This window comes from Podarcis filfolensis, assembly GCF_964270895.1.
Source record: "Podarcis filfolensis genome assembly, chromosome: 6".
NCBI classification, from domain to species: Eukaryota; Metazoa; Chordata; class Lepidosauria; order Squamata; family Lacertidae; genus Podarcis; species Podarcis filfolensis.
This window is the reverse complement of record NC_139609.1, coordinates 43,992,211-44,015,609: the sequence shown is the minus strand read 5'-3', so window position 1 is coordinate 44,015,609 and position 23,399 is coordinate 43,992,211. Positions and strand designations below refer to the sequence as shown.

The 23,399-nt window shown below is 43.1% G+C and overlaps 3 protein-coding genes and 1 long non-coding RNA gene across 6 annotated transcripts in view; 3 read left to right on the top strand and 1 right to left on the bottom strand.

Moving 5' to 3' along the window:
- The window catches only part of LOC310765041 (protein zyg-11 homolog B-like), a 15,549-nt gene extending 9,902 nt beyond the window's left edge, over positions 1–5,647 (top strand). Inside the window, exons 6-14 of the mRNA XM_083619529.1 lie at positions 123–187; positions 1,447–1,546; positions 1,635–1,688; positions 1,821–1,982; positions 2,405–2,452; positions 2,840–3,037; positions 3,120–3,181; positions 3,564–3,661; positions 4,691–5,647. Of these exons, the coding sequence (XP_083475655.1) occupies positions 123–187; positions 1,447–1,546; positions 1,635–1,688; positions 1,821–1,982; positions 2,405–2,452; positions 2,840–3,037; positions 3,120–3,181; positions 3,564–3,661; positions 4,691–4,881 (978 nt within the window). The 3' untranslated portion in view covers positions 4,882–5,647. The remainder of the gene's footprint in view (positions 1–122; positions 188–1,446; positions 1,547–1,634; positions 1,689–1,820; positions 1,983–2,404; positions 2,453–2,839; positions 3,038–3,119; positions 3,182–3,563; positions 3,662–4,690) is intronic.
- A 909-nt stretch (positions 5,648–6,556) lies between these two features.
- ECHDC2 (enoyl-CoA hydratase domain containing 2) lies at positions 6,557–15,304 on the bottom strand. 2 transcript variants are annotated; one of them, XM_083619517.1, is made up of 10 exons: positions 14,777–15,299; positions 13,120–13,187; positions 12,223–12,310; positions 11,062–11,148; positions 10,051–10,143; positions 9,812–9,868; positions 8,393–8,580; positions 7,880–7,930; positions 7,222–7,269; positions 6,557–6,738 (listed from the first exon to the last, which is right to left on the bottom strand). In XM_083619517.1, the coding sequence occupies exons 1-10, from the start codon at positions 14,919–14,921 to the stop codon at positions 6,661–6,663; spliced, it is 903 nt and encodes a 300-aa protein (XP_083475643.1). In that variant the 5' UTR covers positions 14,922–15,299; the 3' UTR covers positions 6,557–6,660. The 2 variants fall into 2 exon arrangements, 1 of the variants encoding a protein (XP_083475643.1); XR_014549408.1 differs by lacking the exon at positions 6,557–6,738 and adding an exon at positions 6,821–7,115 and having other exon boundaries at positions 7,148–7,269; positions 14,777–15,304.
- A 1,166-nt stretch (positions 15,305–16,470) lies between these two features.
- SCP2 (sterol carrier protein 2) overlaps positions 16,471–23,399 on the top strand; it is a 28,298-nt gene continuing 21,369 nt past the window's right edge. The window contains exons 1-6 of one of the 2 annotated variants that reach the window (XM_083619476.1): positions 16,471–16,664; positions 18,484–18,541; positions 20,103–20,174; positions 20,822–20,953; positions 21,213–21,277; positions 23,107–23,233. In XM_083619476.1, coding sequence (XP_083475602.1) covers positions 16,608–16,664; positions 18,484–18,541; positions 20,103–20,174; positions 20,822–20,953; positions 21,213–21,277; positions 23,107–23,233 — 511 coding nt within the window. In that variant the 5' untranslated portion in view covers positions 16,471–16,607. The remainder of the gene's footprint in view (positions 16,665–18,483; positions 18,542–20,102; positions 20,175–20,821; positions 20,954–21,212; positions 21,278–23,106; positions 23,234–23,399) is intronic. The other variant, XM_083619477.1, reaches the window with a different exon arrangement.
- Positions 21,290–22,866, top strand: LOC310765047. Its single transcript, XR_014549415.1, has 2 exons — positions 21,290–21,760; positions 21,974–22,866. It is a non-coding gene; the product is annotated as an uncharacterized lncRNA (long non-coding RNA).

The following is a 23,399-nucleotide window of genomic DNA, read 5'->3' as shown; positions in this document are numbered from 1 at the left end:
CTGTAAAAATGGATAATTAGCTTCAAATACTGTAAACTGCCTTTGACGAAGGGTGGTATATAACTTGAATAAGAATAACAAATACAGAACCCTATGGTGCTGAATTCTCTCTTTCCATATAGCTCCAGAAGAACTGTCTTCTTTCACTATCCAGTGTTAGGATCCTGCAAGACGTTCCATTTAACAGGCAAGTGACTCCAATCTGTTACTGTACAGTAGGGATAGACAGCTCTTCCCAGTATAGTCTGTCTGCCCCCTCGCTCAGTCTCTAGGGCAGGGGTAGGCAGCCTAAGGCCCAATCGCCTTCTCAATCCGGCCTGTGGACGGTCCGGGAATCAGTGTGTTTTTACATGAGTAGAATGTGTCCTATTATTTAAAATGCATCTCTGGGTTGTTTGTGGGGCATAGGAATTCATTCACACACACCCCCATATAGTCCAGCCCACCACATGGTCTGAGGGACGGTGGACCGGCCCATGGCTGAAAAAGGTTGCTGACCCCTGCTCTAGGGTTTCTCCTTTCTGATGAAGACACACATTCACTTTGAGACATGGGCAAAAAGAACTTTTTAATTTCCCTGCCTGCCCAGTAGGAGGAGTTCCAGAGGCTTTGGTAGAGTGTTCCCTCATGCTGCCTTGAAGGCCAGTGCTAATATGATGCCAGATAAACTAAAGTTTCTTACCCAAATGGCAGTCCATGTGACTCGGTTGCTTCTCTGGATCATGCAGTAATGATGGATGAAGGACATTAGCCCAGGACCCAGACAAATGGGAGTAAGTGGCCGAGGTGTATAACTCTGACATAACTTCTGTTGCTATTCATTCTCTGTGTGTGAGAGAGGGAGGAAGAGAGAAGAGGCCATAGATTAGTGGTAAAGTTTTTGCATACAGAACGTACCAATTTCTGTCACAGGCATCTCTAGTTAAGCACACCTCATGTAGCAGGACTAGAAAATCTGAGACCTTGGAGTACTCTTGCGAGTTGAGTAGACAGAACTGCACCTTGTTCCTTTTTCCTATGCCTTGGGTTTAATGGCTCAGTTGCTTAGTAAGGAGAGACCACTGCAAAAACTTCTGATGCTGTTTGTGCTGATAAGGTGGGGTGGGGAATGTCAAGAAACCCTAGGTACTTATCATGTTTATACAGCAAATACACAGCAATGACTTATTGAAGAGTGGTGTATAGCTCTGATGTCAGTGCCTTGATCAGTTAAACACTTCTTAGGAATGGTCAGTTTGGTTCTCCTTTCATTTCTGCATACGAGAAGCCTAGGTTTGGGCTGTAAGCAGGCCTCTCTCATCTGCACTTTGCCTCAGGACAGGATTAATATCTGCTTAAAAACTGCTGAAAGTGAAAGGGGGAAACTGCTTTATTAATCTTGTTCTTTCACTATGACCTGGTTTAGAGTTGCAAAGTGTATACTCTGACAATGCTTTTAAATTTTAGGTTTGCAGCTGCGAAATTTGTTGTCCAGTGGCTTTGTAACCAGGAAAACCAACATATACAAAGAATTGCTGTTAATATAATCTCTATCCTAGCACTTAAGGTATGTGATTTTACATTTTCATCTAGTTCATCTTTATTATCAGAAGCTCTTCCACATACGGATTTCAAATATGTGGTTTGTTTTTTAGCTTTCAGACGAGCAAGCAGCACAGCTTGCTGCCGAGTTCTACATTGTTGTTGGGGTGAGTTGTTGCATCTCCTTTCCCCATAACAGTGAGCAATATTTTAAGAGGGTTTGGGGAAGAGAGTGCAATGTTGAAATTTGCACTTCATGTATTCTATGTAGTTAATGGTGTCGTTTTCTTCCTTTACAGAAACTACTTGAAATCGTTGAACAGAAAATAAATCAGAATGAATTAGATACAACTTTCCATTTTACACTGAGCGCACTTTGGAATCTCACAGATGAAGCGCCAACTACGTGTGGGCACTTCATTGATAACAAAGGGTTGGAGCTTTTTATGAGAGTTTTAGAGGTAAACGTGGTAGCTACCTTTCTAACCAGTTGACAAATACAACGCTTTTGTTGTTTAGTCGATTAGTCGTGTCCGATCTTCGTAACCCCATGGACCAGAGCACACCAGGCACTCCTGTCTTCCACTGCCTCCCAGAGTTTTGTCAAATTCATGTAGGTCGCTTCTATAACACTGTCCAGCCATCTCGTCCTCTGTCGTCCCCTTCTCCTTGTGCCCTCAGTCTTACCCAACAGAGTTTTTTCCAGAGAGTCTTGAGGTGGCCAAAGTATTTGAGCCTCAGCTTCAGAATCTGTCCTTCCAGTGAGCACTCAGGGTTGATTTCCTTCGGAATGGATAGGTTTGATCTTTTTGCAGTCCATGGGACTCTCAAGAGTCTCCTCCAGCTACATAAGCTTAATAATTAAACCTATTTCTCTTTGCAGACTTTTTCATCTGACTCTTCAATACAGCATAAAGTTCTTGGCCTTTTGGTAAGAGCAGAATAAAGTGCAATGTACTAGAATTGTTTTAAAAGTTAATGTGTGCATTTTAAAGGTATTAATTCTGTCATTTATGATTAGAGTAATCCTCCATGCTGTTCTCTTTTCTGGCCTTCATGAAAAGGTGGGAAAAGGAAGTTGATTTTTCTTCAGTAGAAAAATTTCCTTGAGCGTTGATATAGCAGTGAAATACATACTTCTGATTTTTTTTTTTTTTATTGACTTGAGATGCATGACACTTCTCAACATATAAAGAGATGCTGGCCCATCCTCCTTTCAGGGGAAATTTATTCAGTTTCAGTAATAAAGTGACAACAAATTAGCACGGCATTTGCCAGCTCGTGATTTTCACGGTTGTATTTTTTCTATCTTCATCAGAACAATGTAGCAGAAGTGAGAGAGCTGCAGTCCAAGTTAATGCAGAAGGACTTCATAGATCGTGTCAGTGATCTGCTAAGCAGCGCCGAAATGGAAGTGAACTACTTCTCAGCCGGGATTATTTCAAACTTGCTATCTAGAGGCGAACAATCCTGGGCATTGAGTCAAACACTGAGAAGATCCCTCATTGAAAAACTGGTATGGTGACTTTGATTCCATAGTTATTTTGAATATTTTCAGTGTTTATTGAAATGTTGACACTTGGTTCTCTCTGTTACAGCATGCAGCTCTGTTGAAGTGGCCGACACCAGAATGCAAGATGGTAGCACTGCCAGCCTATAGGTATACCTCTAGACAAAATATGCCTTGGCCAGTAATTCTGTATACTGTATATGGTTACCTGGCAAGCAGGGACCCTCTGGAACATATCAGAAGGGAATAGCCTCAAATGTTCTAAATAACTTGCTCAACATTGAACCCTGTTGCCAATATGTATCTGCCAAGCGAACAACAAACCAACATTTATGACTTGTTAGAGGTTATTAAATAGATCCCAATATATTTATTAGACAATTGTAATTATTTTTACTAGATCAGTGTTATGTACATAAGTAGTTCTGCAATCCATCTTCATTTCCTTGCCTCAAACACCAGTTCCTCCCACCTTTCTCTGCCAGCCTTAATGCTAATCATGATTCTTAGGTAACTTTTCTTCAATCCATAGGTCCCTCAAGCCTTTCTACCCATTACTTGACTGCTTTGCATTACCTGGAGTGCAGATTTGGGCAGCGTGGGCCATTCTGCACATCTGTTGCAAAACCCGTACGTATGGATGGTTTTCTTTTAATAAGCCTATGACTTTCAAGTTCAACCTGTAAAGCCTGTTGGGAATGTCCATGTAGCTTCCCCCCACCCCCCAAAAAAACTTGGTAGAAGATGCAATGTATGTTGTAGCTATTCAGACCAAATGCTTTGGTGATCAGCTCTGTCCCTGCATTTGTTCTAAGCTCAGAGGGTGATTTATGCTGCTCCCCTTCTCTCTCTTCCTCCTCCTATTATTGCAATAAGGTATTAATACTATGGAATTGTGGTGGGAGTAAGTCCCTGCTGCCTCTAACAGCAAATGCATCTTTAGAATTTTCCTGGCAAGTATGTGAGGTCTACCAGGCCCCAAATATGTAGAACAGGTAACTAGGTTTGCCGGTGCCTTTTTACACACATGGACTTTAGTTCTCTCTTACCAGGTAATTGCAGCATACAACATGCTTCTGTTTGTGCGACACTATAATCGCTATTCTGTTAGGAGGGTTGTGTGTCTAGAGAACCCTGTCTTGGTGTAGGGAAACAAACTTTAAAATTTCCTCAGGGGGCATTCTTACCTTCATTTATGTCACACAAACTGCAGCAATGGACACCTTTTAAACTCCGTACTTCTCTGCAAAAATACAAACTGAGTACAGTTGTACCTTGGAAGCTGAACGGAATCTGTTCTGGAAGTCCGTTCGACTTCCAAAATGTTCGGAAACCAAAGCACAACTTCTGATTGGCTGCAGGAAGGTCCTACAGCCAACCGGAAGCTGCAGAAGCCCCTTCGGGCATTTGGCTTCCAAAAATAGTTCACAAACTGGAACGGTCACTTCTGGGTTTGTGGCGTTCGGGAGCCAAAACATTTGAGAACTAAGCTGTTCAAAAACCAAGGTATGACTCTGCTATGTCTGTGCTTAAAACTTCTGTGTTAAATGAGGAATCTCAATGTCCCGAAGTCAGGAGCGAAGTGTAGAAGTGAAGCTAGAGTGGTTATGTTCCATTCATGTTGGATCATCTAATAAACAGATTTTTGTTTCTCTTCAGCTGCCAGGTACTGTTCCATGTTAATAGAAGAGAATGGGCTACAGCATTTATATAATATTAAAGAAAATGACCAGAGCGATCCAGATGTCCAGTATCTAACAAATGAGATACTATCTTACGTGGACACTCACATGAAATATTATGGGAAGCCTAAACAGCGAAAGGAGATACAAGCCAAGTCAAATGGATAACCGAGGGCACTGCTGTTTCTTTCATTTTGTCATGTGCAGAAGCTGCGATGGTGATTTCTTAATGCTTTCTCAGGCATTTCGGATCAAGATGGTCCTCCTTGTAAGATCTGAGGGTACTTGTATGGCATGCACATCTGGAAGTCTCCGACAAGTAGCTTTAATTTGTAACTTGCCTTCTGAAAAGGGAAATGGGGCACCGTCCCAAGAGAAAACTGCTTAGTAGCTGACTGTACAGGTCTTGAAAAGAGTCTGTTGGTTTTGTAAGCCACCAATTTCATATGGTGGTGGTCAAGGACACTGCAAATGGAGGCTTTAAAAGCTACTTGTTCTCGTGCCAGTAATCTTTCTTCTTGTCAGTCCAGGAACTGTTCCATTTTTTTGTCCATGCCTTACCACCAGTAAACTCTGTATTGCTTGTGGTAGCCGAGAGAAAATAGGATTGGCTTAGCCTTGGAGAAACACTTTTAAAATCCCATGCGGTGAAGGCAGAGGGGTTTTGAAAATCCTGGGCAAGGGAGAGGTAGGCTGTTTCAACTAAAATGTGGAATTAGTCTTCAACAGGCTGTTAAGCCAGTCCAAAGCGTTCGTGAGGGGCTTACACACATTCTATGTGCATGTTGTACAGGGGAGATTCTCGCTTTGTCAGTTGTGCATCCACATTGTTTACGAGTGTACGCAAACTATTTTTGTACTTGGAGGGGGGAAATCTTTCAAGATACTTTCTAGGTTTTAATACTTAAAATAAAAGGCATGTCCAATGATGGTACAGAGATGTGACTGCAAGTTTTTTCTTTAATCAAACTGGTTGGCATGAAGGGTGAAATGGAGGCTTCACAAGAATTATCATACTATTATGGAAAGCAGCAACTTTGTAGTAGAGCAGGCTTAGCTGAAAATTTTCATCCATTGTGTTGAGCAGGCATCCCCAAATTCGGCCCTACAATTCCCATCATCCCTGACCACTGGTCCTGTTAGCTAGGGATGATGGGAGTCCCCACACATCTGGAGGGCTGAGTTTGCCTATGCCTGGTGCAGGCAGTCAAAGAGCTCCACATTCCTGCGATGTGCTTTTAAATTGTGCCCCCTCCACTTCATAGAAGAGCTTGCACAGAACAGCCGCCTTGTGCAGCCATAACATCTAGTTTGGCCTTTGCTCACTGATAAAGAGGGAAAACTAGCTCAGGCAAGTGTTTCACCCATTGATGTACTGTAGGCTCTTGATAATTCTGCTCATCTCCCCTCTTATAAATTAAGCACAAGTCATCTTTCTTATTGTGCAATTGGCGTAATGTGTAATAGCTGTAGTTGGTGATGCAGATGCTCATGTATATGACAAAGATGTCCCTAATGGCCCCATTGCACAACTCTTGTTGGAGCCCATTCTGGGCCAAAGTTATATTCCACACTCATATGAATCACAATTATTCAAAGATTTATCTTGTGGATCAGTAAGCAGTCATGATTTTATAGCCCAATTATGAGCAACTTGCTATGAATAAAGGATGAACATCCTAAGACAGGTCTTCTCTTAACATCCTCTTAAATTATCAGCATGACTTTGCCTTTCTGCTATTGGTACTATACTCAATCCCCAGCATGTATCTACATTCCTACTACAAGCATTAATTACACACATACACTTCTGACTGAAAAGGAGTAAACAAGTGAAACAGTATGTTTGAATATAAAATTTATGTAGAAAAAAAGTTGTAATAAGACACAGCCTTCTCGTAACTTCTTGCAATTGTCTTCAGTCACCTGAACGAAGTTGGACAAAAGTCACTTCCCAATGAACTTAGGTGGCCGTTTCTCTATGAAAGCTGCCATCCCTTCCTCCCGGTCTCTCGTAGGGATATTCTGTATTTAAAAGACAGAAACACCAACTAATACTATATTTCCTAATTGCCACCATCCTGGGGGGGTGGGGAGTATACAAACATATCCCTTCACTCTTTCCTTTATGAAGTAACAGATGTAGAGTGCTCAGTCTGCTGATCCCATCACATCTATTTTCCCAATCAATATCATAGTGGTGTGCACATGTATTACACATTACAGCTCTCAACTGATGAATCCTGAGCAGCCTTATTAGATGCTCTGAGTGTACAGTTGTTTGTAGAGGGATGCTAGAAACAATGCTCTCAGGTAAGAACTGAGGAAAGTCAAACATTCCAAGGAAGTTTCTGAGTGCAATTGCACCTTTTGGAGCCAAATCATAGAAGCATTTGACTCTTCTCACTGATCTTCAGAATGAGAAGTGTTTCACAGCTGAGCACTTTAATATGCATAAAGTGAACACTTAAGTGGGGGAAAGCAGGGTTTAATTAAAGGCTAGCTTACCTGGGCATAACACATTCTTTCAATAGCCATACCGGAGGCAATATCCACCTGGGAAAAGAGAAATCTTAATTGCATGTGCCAAAGTGCGCACTTAAAATAATAGCAATTTTGCAAGATGCAAGTTTAACAATAGAGCACTATCATGACAGACTTGATGAAGTGACTGAAAGGTATCAGTCTTCACCATTATGTTAAAATGAGTAACTGCACTTTAAACAGCAAGGGTTGTGGGCCTTAAAGACTAACGTGTAGTAAAAGCTTTTTGTGGACTAGGAACCTCTTCATCAGATAGAAGCATTTGTTGAAGCTGCTGTCACAACAGGTCCTTTAGTTTTTAAGGTACTAAAAGACAGACTAATAAGGTTACCTCTCTGGACCCTACTTTATATGTGCCCAATATAATCCTGTCTTTGCTTAAACAAAACAAATATCTGCCTCACTGTTGCTTGTATTGCTGTCCACCTGTTTTTACAGGCAATATTTAATTGGGTGGAAGTGAAGAAATGACAGGCCTGAGGAAAAGCATAGGAGGGAGAAGGAAGGAGCCAAGGACAAACAGCTTCTTATGAGTTGTGCCACTCTAGAAGCAACTTTTGGCGGGGTTCTGCTAGTTTAATAATGAACTGTAACAAAGATGGTTATAAAAAGCCTACTTTACCTCACTCCCTTTGTTTATAGCCACTTTTCCCATTTTCACAGCTATGGGAGCCTTTAAAGAGAATATATATATATGTATTTATATATATAATTTCCATTTATGAATTGCTTCTGATGAAACATCTCAAATTGATCAACAAAAACAAATCATTTCACCTACATTCCAATGCAGAGACAAACTTCTGTGAGTAATTGGAAACACACAGTCATGGCCCCCGCCCCAGTCTAGTTCCTGACTGAGTGCCTTATTGAGGACCAAGAGCTCCAAAGTATGCCAAGCATACAATGAGTCTCTTGGTATCATTAAAGATGGGGATAGTTATCGCTATACAGAAAGTATGCACAATGTTCTCCAAATATCTATTTGTATCAGTTTTTAAATGAAGAGCAAACTAGCTTAATTTTACAGAAAGGCAGAAACCAAATAATTCTAACCTCATTTACTTCGCAACAGATTCAATGTATTACATAAAGCAACCTTGACATTACTTGGCAAATGCAAAGATATACTGACCCGAGGAACAATCTCTTCAGCCAAAGCCAGCGCTCTTTGGTAAGCTGCATCCCCTTCTTCATTCTGTGGCACTACATGATTAACTAAACCTATTGAGAATGCCTCTTGTCCATCAATCTGTCTGCCAGTAAAAATTAGTTCTTTAGCACGGCTTAGTCCAATACAGCGTGGTAGGCGCTGGGTTCCACCTAGACAGGAAAAAACACCAAATCCATAACATACTTTAAAGAGGATGCACATCTTTATGGTTTCCATGCTTAAACGATACAGCCGTACCTTGGTTTTTGAACAGCTTAGTTCTCGAACGTTTTGGCTCCCGAACGCCACAAACCTGGAAATCAGTGTTCCAATTTTCGAACATTTTTGGAAGTCGAACGGACTTCTGGAATGTATTCTGTTCGAGAACCAAGGTATGACTGCACTGCTATAGTTCAGAGATGGGGAACCTGCGGCTGTCTAGATGTGGTTGGACTCCCATTATCCCTGTCATGGGACTGGTGGGAGTTGGGAATTCAACCACAACTGGAGGGCATGTTTGTTTGTATGTTTTAAGGAAGTGAAAAATGAGATTGTGGAAAAGCTATTAAGTTCTGCCTCAGAGACTGAATTTCCACAATGTACAGTAATATCGTAAGATCTTCAAATTTCCTCTCTATATAGTGTCTAAATGTTGTAGTATTCCAAAATAGCTGGGATTTAGTTTACATTTCAGGAAATATTTGTAGCTACAGATGAAAAATTACTAGGAGGAGATGCAGCATTCCTTTGCTGGGATGAACTGTTAACCGGCGAAGTGACTGAGATGTCAGGCTGCCAGTCTTTAAAATTATATTGCTCTCTCACCTAAGGTCAAAATGGTAAGTATAGAAGTCTTTCTGTTTTAAAACTGGAGAAGGGAGTATTCACATATCCAATTTCTTTTTTAAAAAAAGGAAAAACAAAGATCAGATCTTGCTTAAATATCTGGCAGAACTAGGGAGGGGTTTTTGGACTGCTGGGATGTTTAATATTATTATTATTATTATTATTATTATTATTATTATTATTATTATTAATTTATTTATACCCCGCCCATCTGGCTGGGTTTCCCCAGCCACTCTGGACAGCTTCCAACAAAGTATTAAAATACAATGGTCTGTTAAACATGAAAAGCTTCCCTAAACAGGGCTGCCTTCAGATGTCTTCTAAAAGCCTGGTAGTTTTCTTCTCTTTGACATCTGGTGGGAGGGCGTTCCACAGGGCGGGTGCCACTACCGAGAAGGCCCTCTGCCTGGTTCCCTGTAACTTGGCTTCTCGCAGTGAGGGAACTGCCAGAAGGCCCTCTGCGCTGGACCTTAGCTTAATTATAGCATTATTACCTCACAATAGGACACATCATTAATGTAAACGCAGCAAAAAAAGTGGGTGAAGGTACACTACCTGCACCAGGAAAGAGTCCTCTTGTTGTTTCAATCAAGCCCATCTTAGCCGACGATGCTGATTTATAACAAGAACACAACAAGGGGAGAAGCTACATTAGCACATAGTACAGTGTCAACGTGCTTTAAAGCACTAAATGTTAGCACTTGGAATTTTAGCACAAGGGAATACCTCCAATTGCCAACTTTAAGTGTCACTGTAGTGAGAGTAGAAGACCCCTGTTGTGCTGGTGGACTCACCTGCCACGCGGAGATCACAAGCTAGTGCCAGTTCCAAGCCCCCACCCAACGCATGGCCTTCTATGGCAGCAATGGTGGGCATTGGCAGAGCAGCTGTAAAAATTAAATAGCAAGACATTCAGTGCAGCACCATTTACAGTAGTTGGTAAATCCATCCAAGATAGAATAGTGATGAATGGGAAGACTTAATATGAATTAGGTCTTTATTTTTTTTAAAAGTTAGTTTAGCCTACACAAAGGATTGTTTCACTAAATGTTTGTCTTTGAAGCAGTTCTAGGCAACATTTAGGAATTTCAGACAGAAGAAAGAAGTAACTCCATATGAATTCAAATCTAACACCCTGATCTCAAATACCTGGAAGCAATGCTTCATTTAAATGAATGCAACATTGTTCTAGATGTGTTTAGGCTTGAAGAGAGTTCAGTCCTGCAGCGTGCTGCTTCACCAGCATATTTCCTGTGGGGGATATGTTGTATAAGCAAACCCCATGTGTAAACTGTGACCATTTACCTATCAGTCACCTGACATGATGTCAGATGACTGACAAGTGAGTGGTCCCTCCTACCTGTCAAAGTCAGGCCCTGAAGGTAAAGGTACCCCTGACCGTTAAGTCCAATTGTGCTTGACTCTGGGGTTGCGGCACTCATTTCCCTTTACTGGCCGAGGGAGCCGGTGTACAGCTTCCGGGTCATGGGGCCAGCATGACTAAGCTGCTTCTGACGAACCAGGTTAGTGCACGAAAATGCCGTTTACCTTCCAACGCCAGAGTGGTACCTATTAATCTACTTGCACTTTGATATGCTTTTGAACTGCTAGGTGGGCAGGAGCTGGGACCAAGCAACGAGAGCTCACTCTGTCGTGGGGATTCGAACCTCTGATCGGCAAGCCCTAGGCTCTGTGGACCACAGCACCACCCATGTCCCTTTGATCTGGCCTACTGAGTCAAAAAGGTTCCCCACCCCTGTTAAAAAGACAATCACATGCAAAGGAGTTCACGGTGAGGTACTTACCAATGCCATTCATTAAGCTTCTGAGCCTCTGAACAAAATGGTCAGTTTCTGTATTGCTCATCTTAGCACGCTCTTTTAAGTCGGCACCTGAATTTACAACAGCAGAAGGCAGTTGGGGAGATAGAGAAAGGAAACACAATGGGTTCAACAGCAGTGCTTCAATGCACTAGTAACTGCCCTGTAAACTACAATACAGCTCAATCCCTTGTAGAGGCAAACATACCTAATTCTGTGTAGGATTAGGTTGTGATAGTGACAACTTGTAATTTGATTTCAGGAAGCCTATTAATCAATTTTGACAGAATAATGCATACATGTTCCATTCTCCTCCTACATAATTGATACACCCTAATAGAAAACTCAAATGCCCAGTGTCAATTACACATATTAATTGCTATCATGTTTGTCCTATATTTCACAAGGTTCAAACAATCTCAGTACAGTGTAGAAATCAAGATGTTCTGGGATTTAAAGTTTGCACTGCTGCTGGTAATAGAATGCCAGGAATATGAACGAGGATGAGATACGATGAGAAAAGCAGTAAAACTACACCCCTCCCCCAAAAAACCCTATCTTTATACCTAGTGGTAAGAATAATTCAGCTTTTAGATTTGGAGGCAGCAATTTCTGTAATCACAAGGATACACAGCACATAAACGGCCTCGGCCCAGTATACCTGAAGGAGCGTCTCCACCCCCATCGTTCTGCCCGGATGCTGAGGTCCAGCGCCGAGGGCCTTCTGGCGGTTCCCTCATTGCGAGAAGCAAAGCTACAGGGAACCAGGCAGAGGGCCTTCTCGGTAGTGGCGCCCGCCCTGTGGAACGCCCTCCCATCAGATGTCAAAGCGATAAATAACTACCTGACATTCAGAAGACATCTTAAGGCAGCCCTGTTCAGGGAAGTTTTTAATCTGTGATATTTTAGTGTATTTTTGGTTTCTATGGAAGCCGCCCAGAGTGGCTGGGGAAACCCAGCCAGATGGGCGGGGTACAAATAATAAATTATTATTATTATTATTATTATAACAAAAACATATTAAATCCAGTGGGGGAAAACATATGATTGGTGGGGTATATAATTGCTTAAAATCTATTTATTGTGCTTATTCATATATATATATTTGCCTCTGATTTTCTTAAATCAGAGAATGCCTCTACCCACCTGCACAAAAAACGCCTTTCACTTTGCTCTTAATTATCACCACGCGAATACTCTCATCAAAATGGAGAACTTCAAGGGTTTCAAACAGCTGAGGGGGAGAGCGGGAGAGAGTGGGTGCAACATCAGATTTCAATTAACAGAAAATTCTACCAGTTCATTTGATTTATTATGTGACCATTGCTGAGTACTGAACTGAAAAAATGAAATTGAAAGTACACACAAGCATGTTAAGCGGATCAAATATTCAGCATGCTGACAGATTGGCTTGTATCCAAATAGGTTTTACTCAGACTAGAGACTCACTGGCATTAATGAACCAAAGTTAGTCATATTCAATCATGTCTGTGTGCCTCTTCTGAGTAGGACTAGCATTGGATACAACCCATTTTTTTGCTATTGTACTTAGAAGCATTTCCATGCAAAGTATGTAAATATTAGGCTCTATCCTGCAGATGCAAGTTGCAAACCTATCTATATCAAGGATGGAAAAGCTGGTCCTCCAGGCATAGGAGCCAACTCCTAGGGGCCAAGGTTCCTTTGCCCTCACCCCGATTGATGGGCATTGCCATTCAAATGGTGTGCATGCACTGTGTCTTGTGATTAGGCGGGGCAGAGCTTACCCAATATTTTATTCAAGTTAGCACCACTGCAGGGATCACTGGACTACAGCTCCCATACCCAATTATTGTGCATGCTATCGCTGTTATTCACTCCTATCTGGGAGTAATCCCTATTTCATTCAATGGGACTTACTTCTTATTAGATATGTATAGGACTGTGCTGTTTGTCTCCACTTCAAAAACTCTAGGTTCTACTAAGGTCTAAGAAGCTACTAAGTTACCTGGGACCCCAATACAAATACAAATATCTGTACGATGGAAGACAATCTTCACTCACCTCATCCACGAGCACTTTCCCCAGTGAATTTCTGGCATGTGGTCTGTTCATCAGAATTTCTGCAATACCTGTACTCCAAAATAAAATAAAGAACTCTTTTTCATTTATTGTTTAGAGGTAGTTCCATTTCTTATTGTTGATTTTAAACGTTTAAGCCACTTTTCAGCCAGAGTTTTCAAGGCAGCTTACAATACTCCAGGGTGTGTGGAATGCAAATGAGAGGGACACAAACCCAGTGACCAAGGCTAGGCTTAGCCCAGAGACAGACCCAGTGGCCTTGCAGATGTTCTCGGAGCTACAACTTTTACCATCCTTGACCTTGGGCCATTATGGCTAGGGCTAATGGGAGTTGAGGACACGGGTGGCGCTGTGGGTTAAACCACAGAGCCTAGGACTTGCCGATCAGAAGGGCGGCGGTTCGAATCCCTGTGATGGGGTGAGCTCCCATTGCTCGGTCCCTGCTCCTGCCAACCTAGCAGTTCGAAATCACGTCGAAGTGCAAGTAGATAAATAGCTCCAGCAGGAAGGTAAAAGGCATTTCCGTGCGCTGCTCTGGTTCGCCAGAAGCGGCTTAGTCATGACCAGGAAGCTGTACGCCGGCTCCCTCGGCCAGTAAAGCGAGATGAGTGCCGCAACCCCAGAGTCGGCCACGACTGGACCTAATGGTCAGGGGTCCCTTTACCTTTACCTTTAATGGGAGTTAGAGCATAGCATAGGAGAACAGCAAGCTGCATATGCTAAAATAGACCATTAGGTCTATCTAGCTCAGTACTGTCTACTCTGACCTCCTGCAGCTCTCAGTGTTTTAGGCAGGAGTCTCTCCCAGCCCTTTCTGGAGATGCAGGGGGACTGAACCCAGCCCTTTCTGCACGCAAGACAGATGCTCTGCCACTGAACTACACCCGGAAGGCCTCAGGTTCCCTCCCCATCCCTGCTGTGTTTAGTGCAGCTTTTGCCACCCAGGTGCCAGGGAGTTGTAGTCCAAAACAACTGGAGATCAACAGGCGCAGCCTTCCCAAATGGATCTCTCATCTATTCCTGAAATGGGCTAGGCGGATCCTTCAAGCTGCGACGCGCCCAATGGAGCCTTTCATCCCCGGCTAATCTTTGTTTACTGGGAGGGTGTTCCCCAGAACAACGCTTGTGATTGGAGGACGGCAGCATAATTGACGGGGCTTCCCAGGTTTTGATAGAAGACTACAGTTGCTCTCTCTTCAGAGATGTTCGCAGGAGTTTTAATTTGTTCTAGCCTATTTTACTGCGGATTTAACCTCTGTCTTTTATAATTACAGTTGCAAACTTTTTAGTGATGGTTTTCTTTATTTTTTTTTGGTAACTCTCTCTGAGGTTCAAGCGGCATATAAATATTATGAAATCCATCTATTCACCTTCCATAGCCTCGCTCCAATCCTGTGCCTACTTACCTCGGAGTATAAGCCCCGTGGAACTCAGCGGGACTTATTTCCGAGTTAACAAGCAAACATGCAAAGGGCTGGACGGGACGGGAGGTTACCTCATCCCTTGCAACAACTTGCAGGAGTAGCTACGACCCCCCCCCCCGCCACGTCGTCTGCGAAGCTCCCGTTTATTGCAGAGTCGCCCTGGGCCTCCCCAACTGGGCCCGGACACCCTCAGGAGGCTGCTGGGCTCCACTCACCGCCGCCAGCCTCTCCGTGCACTTCGAGCAGGATCTCCTTTTTCCTCCCGGCAGACGCGGCTCTCCTGGGGATCTTGCCCCCTTCCCCCGGGGGCTGGGCGGGAAGCGTCCGCAGCAAGGCGGCTGCTCTGCCTAAGCGGAGCATCGCGATTCTATGTTTTTTATTCGTTCTTGGAAGTCTGAAAGGAGCAGCGGCAGCGGATCGATTTCAGGCAGCGCTCGCTCACTTCCTTGCAGCTGGAGCTGAGGACGAGTGGAAAGGCGCCGCCTCCTTGCCTGCTAACTATTAAGTGTGGGGTCGAACCAAGGAAATAACGTCTCTCTCTGCTATGTCGTGGCTTAAACGGGTGCAAGTTTACAGGGCTATGCTAACTATGGCTCCTCAGAAGCAAACCCTACTGAATTCAGTGGGGCTTACTCCCAGGCAAGTGGGGAAAGCTATGGAATTGAACCTTCAAGAACCAACTTTTCTTCCCAAAGTTTTTGGCTTAGGGTTTTCAAATCACCACCTTTGCAAAAACAACCTTCACAGAAGCTTAACCAGAAGGTTGGAGATTCCTGAGTTTGTAGGGGGTTGGACTAAATGACCCTTGGGCCCCTTCCAGCTCTACAGTCTATTGTTCTTCTCAGGGCCGGATTAAGTTTGATGACGCTCTAAGCTACAGAATGGGGCCCTTTATATGTCTAGCTGTCAACAACAAATTGTCGCTGCTTTTTTTGTTTACTATATGCTATATGGTAATTTATGGACCTAATAGGTATCAAAAGCCATGCAACCAGTCCATGCAGAATGTAGGCACCCTATATATAGAAATGAGCAAACCAGTGATATTTTAGGGAGCAGGCAGGCTAGCAGGCGGGGCCCATTACTTACATCATAGGAGCCTACACAACACAAAGCACTGTTAGTGTATGTAGGTTTTATTTTATTTTTTATCTTATATTTTGGAAATGTACATCCAGTTTTTCCCCTTTTAAATTTTTTGAGGGCCCCCAATAGAGCGGGGCTCTAAGGTATAGCTTGTTTAGCTTATATGTAGAATCCGGCACTGGTTCTTCTAGGTGTATATGTTGTTGTTTAGTCGTGTCCAACTCTTCGTGACCCCATGGACCAGAGCACGCCAGGCACTCCTGTCTTCCACTGCCTCCCGCAGTTTGGTCAGACTCATATTGGTAGCTTCGAGAACACTATCCAACCATCTCATCCTCTGTCGTCCCCTTCTCCTTGTGCCCTCCATCTTTCCCAACATCAGGGTCTTTTCCAGGGAGTCTTCTCTTCTCATGAGGTGGCCAAAGTACTGGAGCCTCAGCTTCACAATCTGTCCTTCCAGTGAGCACTCAGGGCTGATTTCCTTAAGAATGGATAGGTTTGATCTTCTTGCAGTCCATGGGACTCTCAAGAGTCTCCTCCAGCACCATAATTCAGAAGCACCAATTCTTCGGCGATCAGCCTTCTTTATGGTCCAGCTCTCACTTCCATACATCACTACTGGGAAAACCATAGCTTTTACTATACGGACCTTTGTTGGCAAGGTGATGTCTCTACTTTTTAAGATGGTTGATGTGGATATGCAACCACTAATTTTCATCTGCCGTCCTGCGCGATCAGTGCTTGGCCGATTCAGAGACACTGTTACTTTAAGAGCGCCGGGGGCGGAGCGATTATCTCAGGGCGGCCCCGCCCCTGCCGTCGACCTTTGGCTGAAACCTCCCTCCCTCCAGTCCAACAACCCGTGCGCGAGTGCCAGGGAGGAGAAAGAGGACTCACGCTCGTCTTCTGGTGGTCGTCGGGCTTGCATTTGGGGGCGCAGGGCGATCTTGAGCAACGGCGATGGCTCCGTCCCGGCTAGGAAGGAGGGTGTTTGTGGTGGGAGTCGGCATGACTAAGGTAATGGATGGGTTGCTCTGTTGAGAAAGGAGTGCGGGGTGTGTGTGAGAGCGCTTAGAGTTGCTCCCCTTTTCAGGCTGCACCTCATTTCTATCCCTCCCAAGAAACCGCGTGGTCTGCATGGCTTCCAACCCCCTGTTTTAGCCTTGCAATAACCCTGCAAGGTAGGTTGGGTCGACCCCGCACGGGACCCCCCCCCCCCGCAATACTAGCCATCAGCCCCTTTGATAGCTGTGTGGCTGGAATAAATTCAACAGGTAGAGTCTTCCCAGCGCTGCCACCCCTGTGTTGGGAAAGACTAATTAAAAGGGAGGAATATTATGACAGTGTGAGTGACAGTCTCCCTCTTGCTTTCAGTATGAAACCAGTAGGTTCACTGGAGGAAAGAGAATGCTGTGAATGTTAGTTGACAAGGCAGGGATCCACTGAAATAAATGCAAGCCGACAAACTAAGCAAGGAAAGGCTCATTGGAGGGAATGGGTATAGGTATAGGCTCTGTTGACAGGGGGCAAGGGGAAATTATGGGGAACAATAGTCAGGGTCCCCAAAAGACTGGAATGTGTATATGACAGTTGCTTGTACTAAATTAACCAAATTCGTACATGGCTTTTGCCACAGGTACAGTGCCTGATATCCAACTAAATCATACTAAAGCATACCCATTGTAACCCACAGAAATAAATTGACTCTGTTTTTTTTAGTGGGTGTGCTCTGAATATGGCTAACTAGGGATTGCCCAATATCTGGAATGAGACATAAAACATCTATGTCTCTCTTTGTCACTGACTTTTAATAAAGTCTGAGATACTTATAATTTTATTTTGCTGCTTTATTGTCTGACTTGATTGTTTTCAATGCTATTTCCATGGAGTGTTTGGTGTAGGTGTATATGCATGCGGGTTGGTGGGTATATATTATTTGTGCGAATTTGTTACTGTAGCTGCCTTGATGCAAAGTGGAAAAAAGTGATAGAATTACTGTAACTGCAACAATACATACATAAATAAAACCACTTCAGAAAGTTTTTATTAGAAGATTAATATGGAAGAGACTAGAGCAGGCTTCCTCAACCTCGACCCTCCAGAAGTTTTTGGCCTACAACTCCCATGATCCCTAGCTAGCAGGACCAGTGGTCAGGGATGATGGGAATTGTAGTCTCAAAACATCTGGAGGGTCAAGGTTGAGGAAGCCTGGACTAGAGACTGGATCTGAAGGGCCCCTTCCACATGAACGGGCGAAGTTTCTGTTCACAAGCATAATATTTAGCTCCAGACCTCTCTCCTTTTCTCTAAGCATTCGTATGATTCCTCATTCTAAATCTTACCTATTGTCTGGCATATGTCAGGTTAGCATGTAAAAAAGAGGAATGTCACAACCTCTTGGAAGATAAGTTGATAGCTCATGCAATAGCTGAGCAAGGACCTTTGGGACCTGCATTCTTGTTACGTTGTAAAGTGCCAGGTATTTTAATGGTATTACTAACTAGTGCATCAAAAGATAAACAAAAATGTTATAGCTTGACAGAGAGATCCTGTCTTCCTTGTAGCAACATGATTTTTTTCTTTAGCAAAACTTCAGGAATTTTTAACATATAATTTGTTTGCACCACTATATATTGCTGAATTTGTGTAATGGCAAGTGGCTATATTAAAATATGATAAGATCTGAAAAGGCAGTTACCATGTGCATGTGTAGTGTGTGTACTTCCTTGTCCTTTCACTCTCTGCAGAATTTGTGTGATTAGAAGTTATATGAGTACGAATGTGAAGAAAATAGACTTGCTCTTTTTTAATTTAAAAATGCTTTTCTTTCTAACAGTTTGAAAAGCCTGGGTCTCGTGAAAATTTTGATTACCCCGACATGGCTAAAGAAGCAGGTTGGTTCATCATAATGGGGTCTGGCTCACAACTGGGGGAAGGGGGCAGTGCCCTAGAGATAACTGAGCACTTTGAGGGGTCTGGAGATAGCGTGGCTCAGCTGCTGTGCCAGTACAGTATTGCAATGCTGCTGCGTGAGAGCAGTTGCAACAGCCCTTGGCAAGGAGCCATAGGCCTAGAAAGGCCTATTGCTTGGCCAATTGTTGCTACCAGTTAAGGACTTTGCCAGGTGTGTCTGGGTGTTGTCAGGGTTTGGCAGCGTAGGATAACATCAAGGAGGTGGGGAGGATTGCCCTGGCTAGAGTAGGATAAATGTTTATGTAAAACAATCTGTTTTTTAACTTTCTTGAAAACTCACTTTAAGTGTGCACTGGTGTCTGCAACGATGAACCCGTCATTAGAGTATTGGTGGGGAACCTCCCCCCCCCAGCCCCATTAGAGCTAATTAGGATTGCTAGGCCTCTGTTGTTGTTAATTTACATACTGCCCTTCACAGAACAGTTTGCAACATTAAAAAATACAAATTTGGTCTGCTAAACTGTTTTGGCCAAACCACACCCAGGTAATCTACACTTTATATCAGGTGTAGAGCAAGTAAAGCTGTGACTAGGCCAGAAGGGGGTTTGCAAGCACCACTGGTCAGCTGATCAATGGCGCCTGCAAAGCCCTATGTATGACACTTTGCAAGCGCCGACAGAGCTGATTGCTGTGGCTTGCATAGAGTTTGCAGTGCTTTGCAAGGCCCAACAATCAGTTGATCATCAGGGTTTGCATATCACTATTTGTTGCTCTAATGATTAGACCAGAGCTTTCCAAACTTTTCATGTTGATGACACGCTTTTTAGATATGCGTCATGTTGCAACACAGTAGTTCAGTTTTGCTAGCAAACCGGAGGTTAAACTAACCCCTTTCCAGCCCAGGGAGTTGCTGAGGGAGTGTTCACACCACATACAGCAGCCGACACACTAACGTGCCGTGACACAGTTTGGAAAGCTCTGGATTAGACTATGACTTCAAATTTAAGAAATAAATTCATTTCTTTCAAGAAAAGAAACCCTACAAGACTTGAGCACTGCAGTGTGAAAGGCCAAGGGCTGATTATAATCTGCTGCTCTGTGGGGAAACCCCTGCAAGCACATCCCAGCTATCTGTGAACCTGCATACCATAATAAGTGACCTGAAGTTACACAGGTGCAGCTGCCTATCATTGGCAGTGGTTTCTGTAATTCCGACAGTTTGGCAAAACCTTTGCCAGTTACTATAGTGTTAAGTGAGCTGTATCCATGTACACCTAGCTCCAGTGACTTGGTAACCCTATGAATGTGTCCCTTGAGGCAGCTGGGGATATTTCAAAGAACAGGTACTGTATCTTGCCTGAACTGGCCTAAGTCTTGTAAAATGTAATCTGTTTAGGAGTACAGAAGTGTACTTGCAATCCATTTGCTTTTTAAACGTACCTCTCGAAATGGAGTCCATCAGTGTTTTGTTTTGTTGTTTAAATACCCACTGAAAGATTTACCGTAGGTAAGATTTTGTAACTATTTTTTTCAAATGTTCAGGTCAGAAGGCTCTTGCTGATGCAGGTGTCCCTTATTCTTCTGTGGAGCAGGCATGTGTGGGCTATGTTTATGGTAAGTAATGCTGCTGTTAAGACCTCAACGCTTCGCTTCCTGGGCTCCATCTGCCACTCTTAATGTCTGCTTGTTAACCTAATGCATCACTGAGGCAGCAGTTTTTCTGTTCTGGCATTAACTACTAGCTGTGTCATTTAAACTGCTCTGAGATTGGATGGCGGGGACAGGATTTGACAAATTTATATAACCATATTGGCATTTCTATGTGTCTTGTGTCTTGTATGGTTGTAGGGGTAAAATTCTAGTTTTCTCAACTTCAGTGCCTGGTGATAAAATAGCAAAGGCTAGAATTTTAGTTTTAAATGGCATAAAATATGTGGAAATCAATTTAACCCTATACCTTTTGATTTGTAACTGCATAGGCAGCTGATTATGAAAAGCTAGCCTGAGAAAATATACTTGCTTATGTGCTCCTGAACACTAAATGGATGTATGGTATTGTTAAATATTAAAAACAGAATGAGTGGCCCTCTAGGGTTTTAGTCTGGAGTCTTCTCAGCCTTACCTGGAGATACCTAGGATTGAATTTTCCTGTCATAGTGCTAAGAAGTTTGGAGTACTTTAACAGCTCCAGAAGGAGGATAGAGAATGCAATACTCCTCTGGCCAGTTGTGTGATTCTGCATCTTCTTTTTCATTATAAAGGTGATTCAACCTGTGGTCAGCGAGCCATTTATCATAGTTTGGGGCTAACGGGTATTCCTATTATGAATGTGAACAACAACTGCTCTACTGGATCAACTGCTTTGTTCATGGCCAGACAATTGGTCCAGGGAGGTGAGTTCTGTTTTAGTTCCTACTGCAAATGCATATGGGCTTAGTGTTACCAGTTCCATCACTTACTATAGGAAATTTAAAAGCCAGCTTTTAGCATGCTGTGGAATATTTTCAGCCAAATGTTTGAAAAGCTTGGCTGCAGGTCCAGGCCTCCTGCCTGGATTCAAGTGTATAATATGAAATTATGGGTTTTGTTTTTTGTCTTTTTTTTTAAAAAATAACATCTACAGTGTAAAGTATTCAATAACTTGTATTTAAGGTATGGCTAACTGTGTCCTGGCTCTTGGATTTGAGAAGATGGCAAGAGGGTCCCTTTCATCTCAAGTAAGTATTGAAGCAATTTTAATGCATTGAAACCAAAGTCAACTTTGCCTGGCATATTTGGGAAACAGACAGGATCATTCCAACTCTCCTTATTCAAATACATCATTTGCAAAATGAAGAAGAAGAAAGCCGTGTATGTAATGATGTACCATCTACACAAGGCATTTACATAAAAAACATTTACTAGGAAATTAAGAGGTTTCTCAATATCCATTTCCTTTTGGCACTGGGCAAACTCACTGTAGCAGAAGGAATACAGGATTTTCTCTGCTCTTGAAACTGACTGTAACCTTCACCGCACCATTTACAGCTGTGAATGCTGTAGGCCCTGCTGAGTGGTGCTTTTGTGCCACAAGGGCAGAATAGATTTTTAAAATAAAATAAGTAAATATTGTAAGCTGCTCCCCTGAGTAGCTTTTTTGTACTTGTAAGGTGCCATACTTCATGAAGGAACTTGACAGTCATGTCATAACTACTACAGTGGTACCTCTGGTTACAGAGGCTTCAGGTTACAGACTGCTCTAACCCAGAAATAGTACCTTGGGTTAAGAACTTTGCTTCAGGATGAGAACAGAAATCATGCGGCAGCACGGCGGCAGCGGGAGGCCCGATTAGCTAAAGTGGTGCTTCAGGTTAAGAACAGTTTCAGGTTAAGAATGGACCTCCAGAATTAACCTGAGATACCACTGTATTTAGAAACACATTTACAAAGAGCATAACAAAGTATTGCATACAGTGGTTCTTAACGGCAAGATGGAACATGTGGCGACATGGGTTTGTGTGTAGTAATTCTTACTATTCTAATGTTCCTTCCTATAGCATTGCCCAATCTCAGAGCCTTCTCACCAATTCCTTCAGCTTTCTTCTCATTCTCTAACAACCCTTATATTCAAAGCCACAGCTTCCCACCCCCGTCAAACGTGTGTGATATCTACTGTTTCCACAAAGCACATAGTTAAACAACGGAATTTGCTCCACAGGAGGTAGTGCTGACCAACAATTTGCATGACTTTAAGAGAGGTTTAGAGGAATTCATGGAGGATAGGACTATCAATGGCTACTAGGCATGGTGTCTATGCTGTACCTCCACTGTTTGATGTGGTGTGCCTCTGAATACCAGTTGCTGGAAACCACAGGAGGGGAGAGTGATCTCGCACTCAGCTCCTGCTTGTGGACTTCCGATGAGCCACTGTAAGGATGCTGGACTAGATGGGCCTTTGACCTGATCCAGAAGGGTGTTTTGTACAGTGGTACCTCGGGTTAAGAACTTAATTCATTCTGGAGGTCTGTTCTTAACCTGAGGTACCACTTTAGCTAATGGGGCCTCCTGCTGCCGCCGCCCCATTTCTGTTCTCATCCTGAAGCAAAATTCTTAACCCGAGGTACTGTTTCTGGGTTAGCGGAGTCTGTAACCTAAAGCGTCTGTAACCTGAAGCGTCTGTAACCCGAGGTACCACTGCATGTGTGTGTAGTGAAACCTTTCATAAATCTGGTGTTCTATTCTTGAGGCCCATGCCATTTTTTAAGCAGATTTTTTGTTCGTAAGGTTTTTTTGTTTTTTTTAAAGGGTGAAAATTATAAATAGAGGCCACTCTATAAACCCTGAACTTGCAGGAAACTTGGGAAATTTGGTTTGTTTTGTAGTCTCATGAAGCTTGGGTGGTCCCAGTGTTTCAAGCAAATTGGTTCTGTACGTTCAGAAGGAAGGCTTTGAAAACGATGCATTGAAAATGCTAGGGGGTTCTTGCAGTATTTTCTTCCTCTCTTGGGTGATCTTGATGTACAGGTGCTGTGGTGTGAAAAACGTACAACTTTTCTTTCGATTTCAGTTCATGGACAGGGTGAATCCCATGGACAAGCATATGGAAGTGATGATAAGCAAATACAATCTCGCAGCAGCACCAGTTGCCCCACAGCTTTTTGGAAATGCCGGCAAAGAACACATGGAGAAATACGGTATTACTTATGTTTGTCAACTAAATTACCATTGCAAGAAAATACATTCAATAACCTCCTTCCTGTTTTAATTAAAGATGTGTTAGATGATTGTCTGAAGACCTGTGTGTAGAAATAATTGACTCCCAGAACAGGTTGTTTTTGAGACTTTAGCCCCCATCTGCAA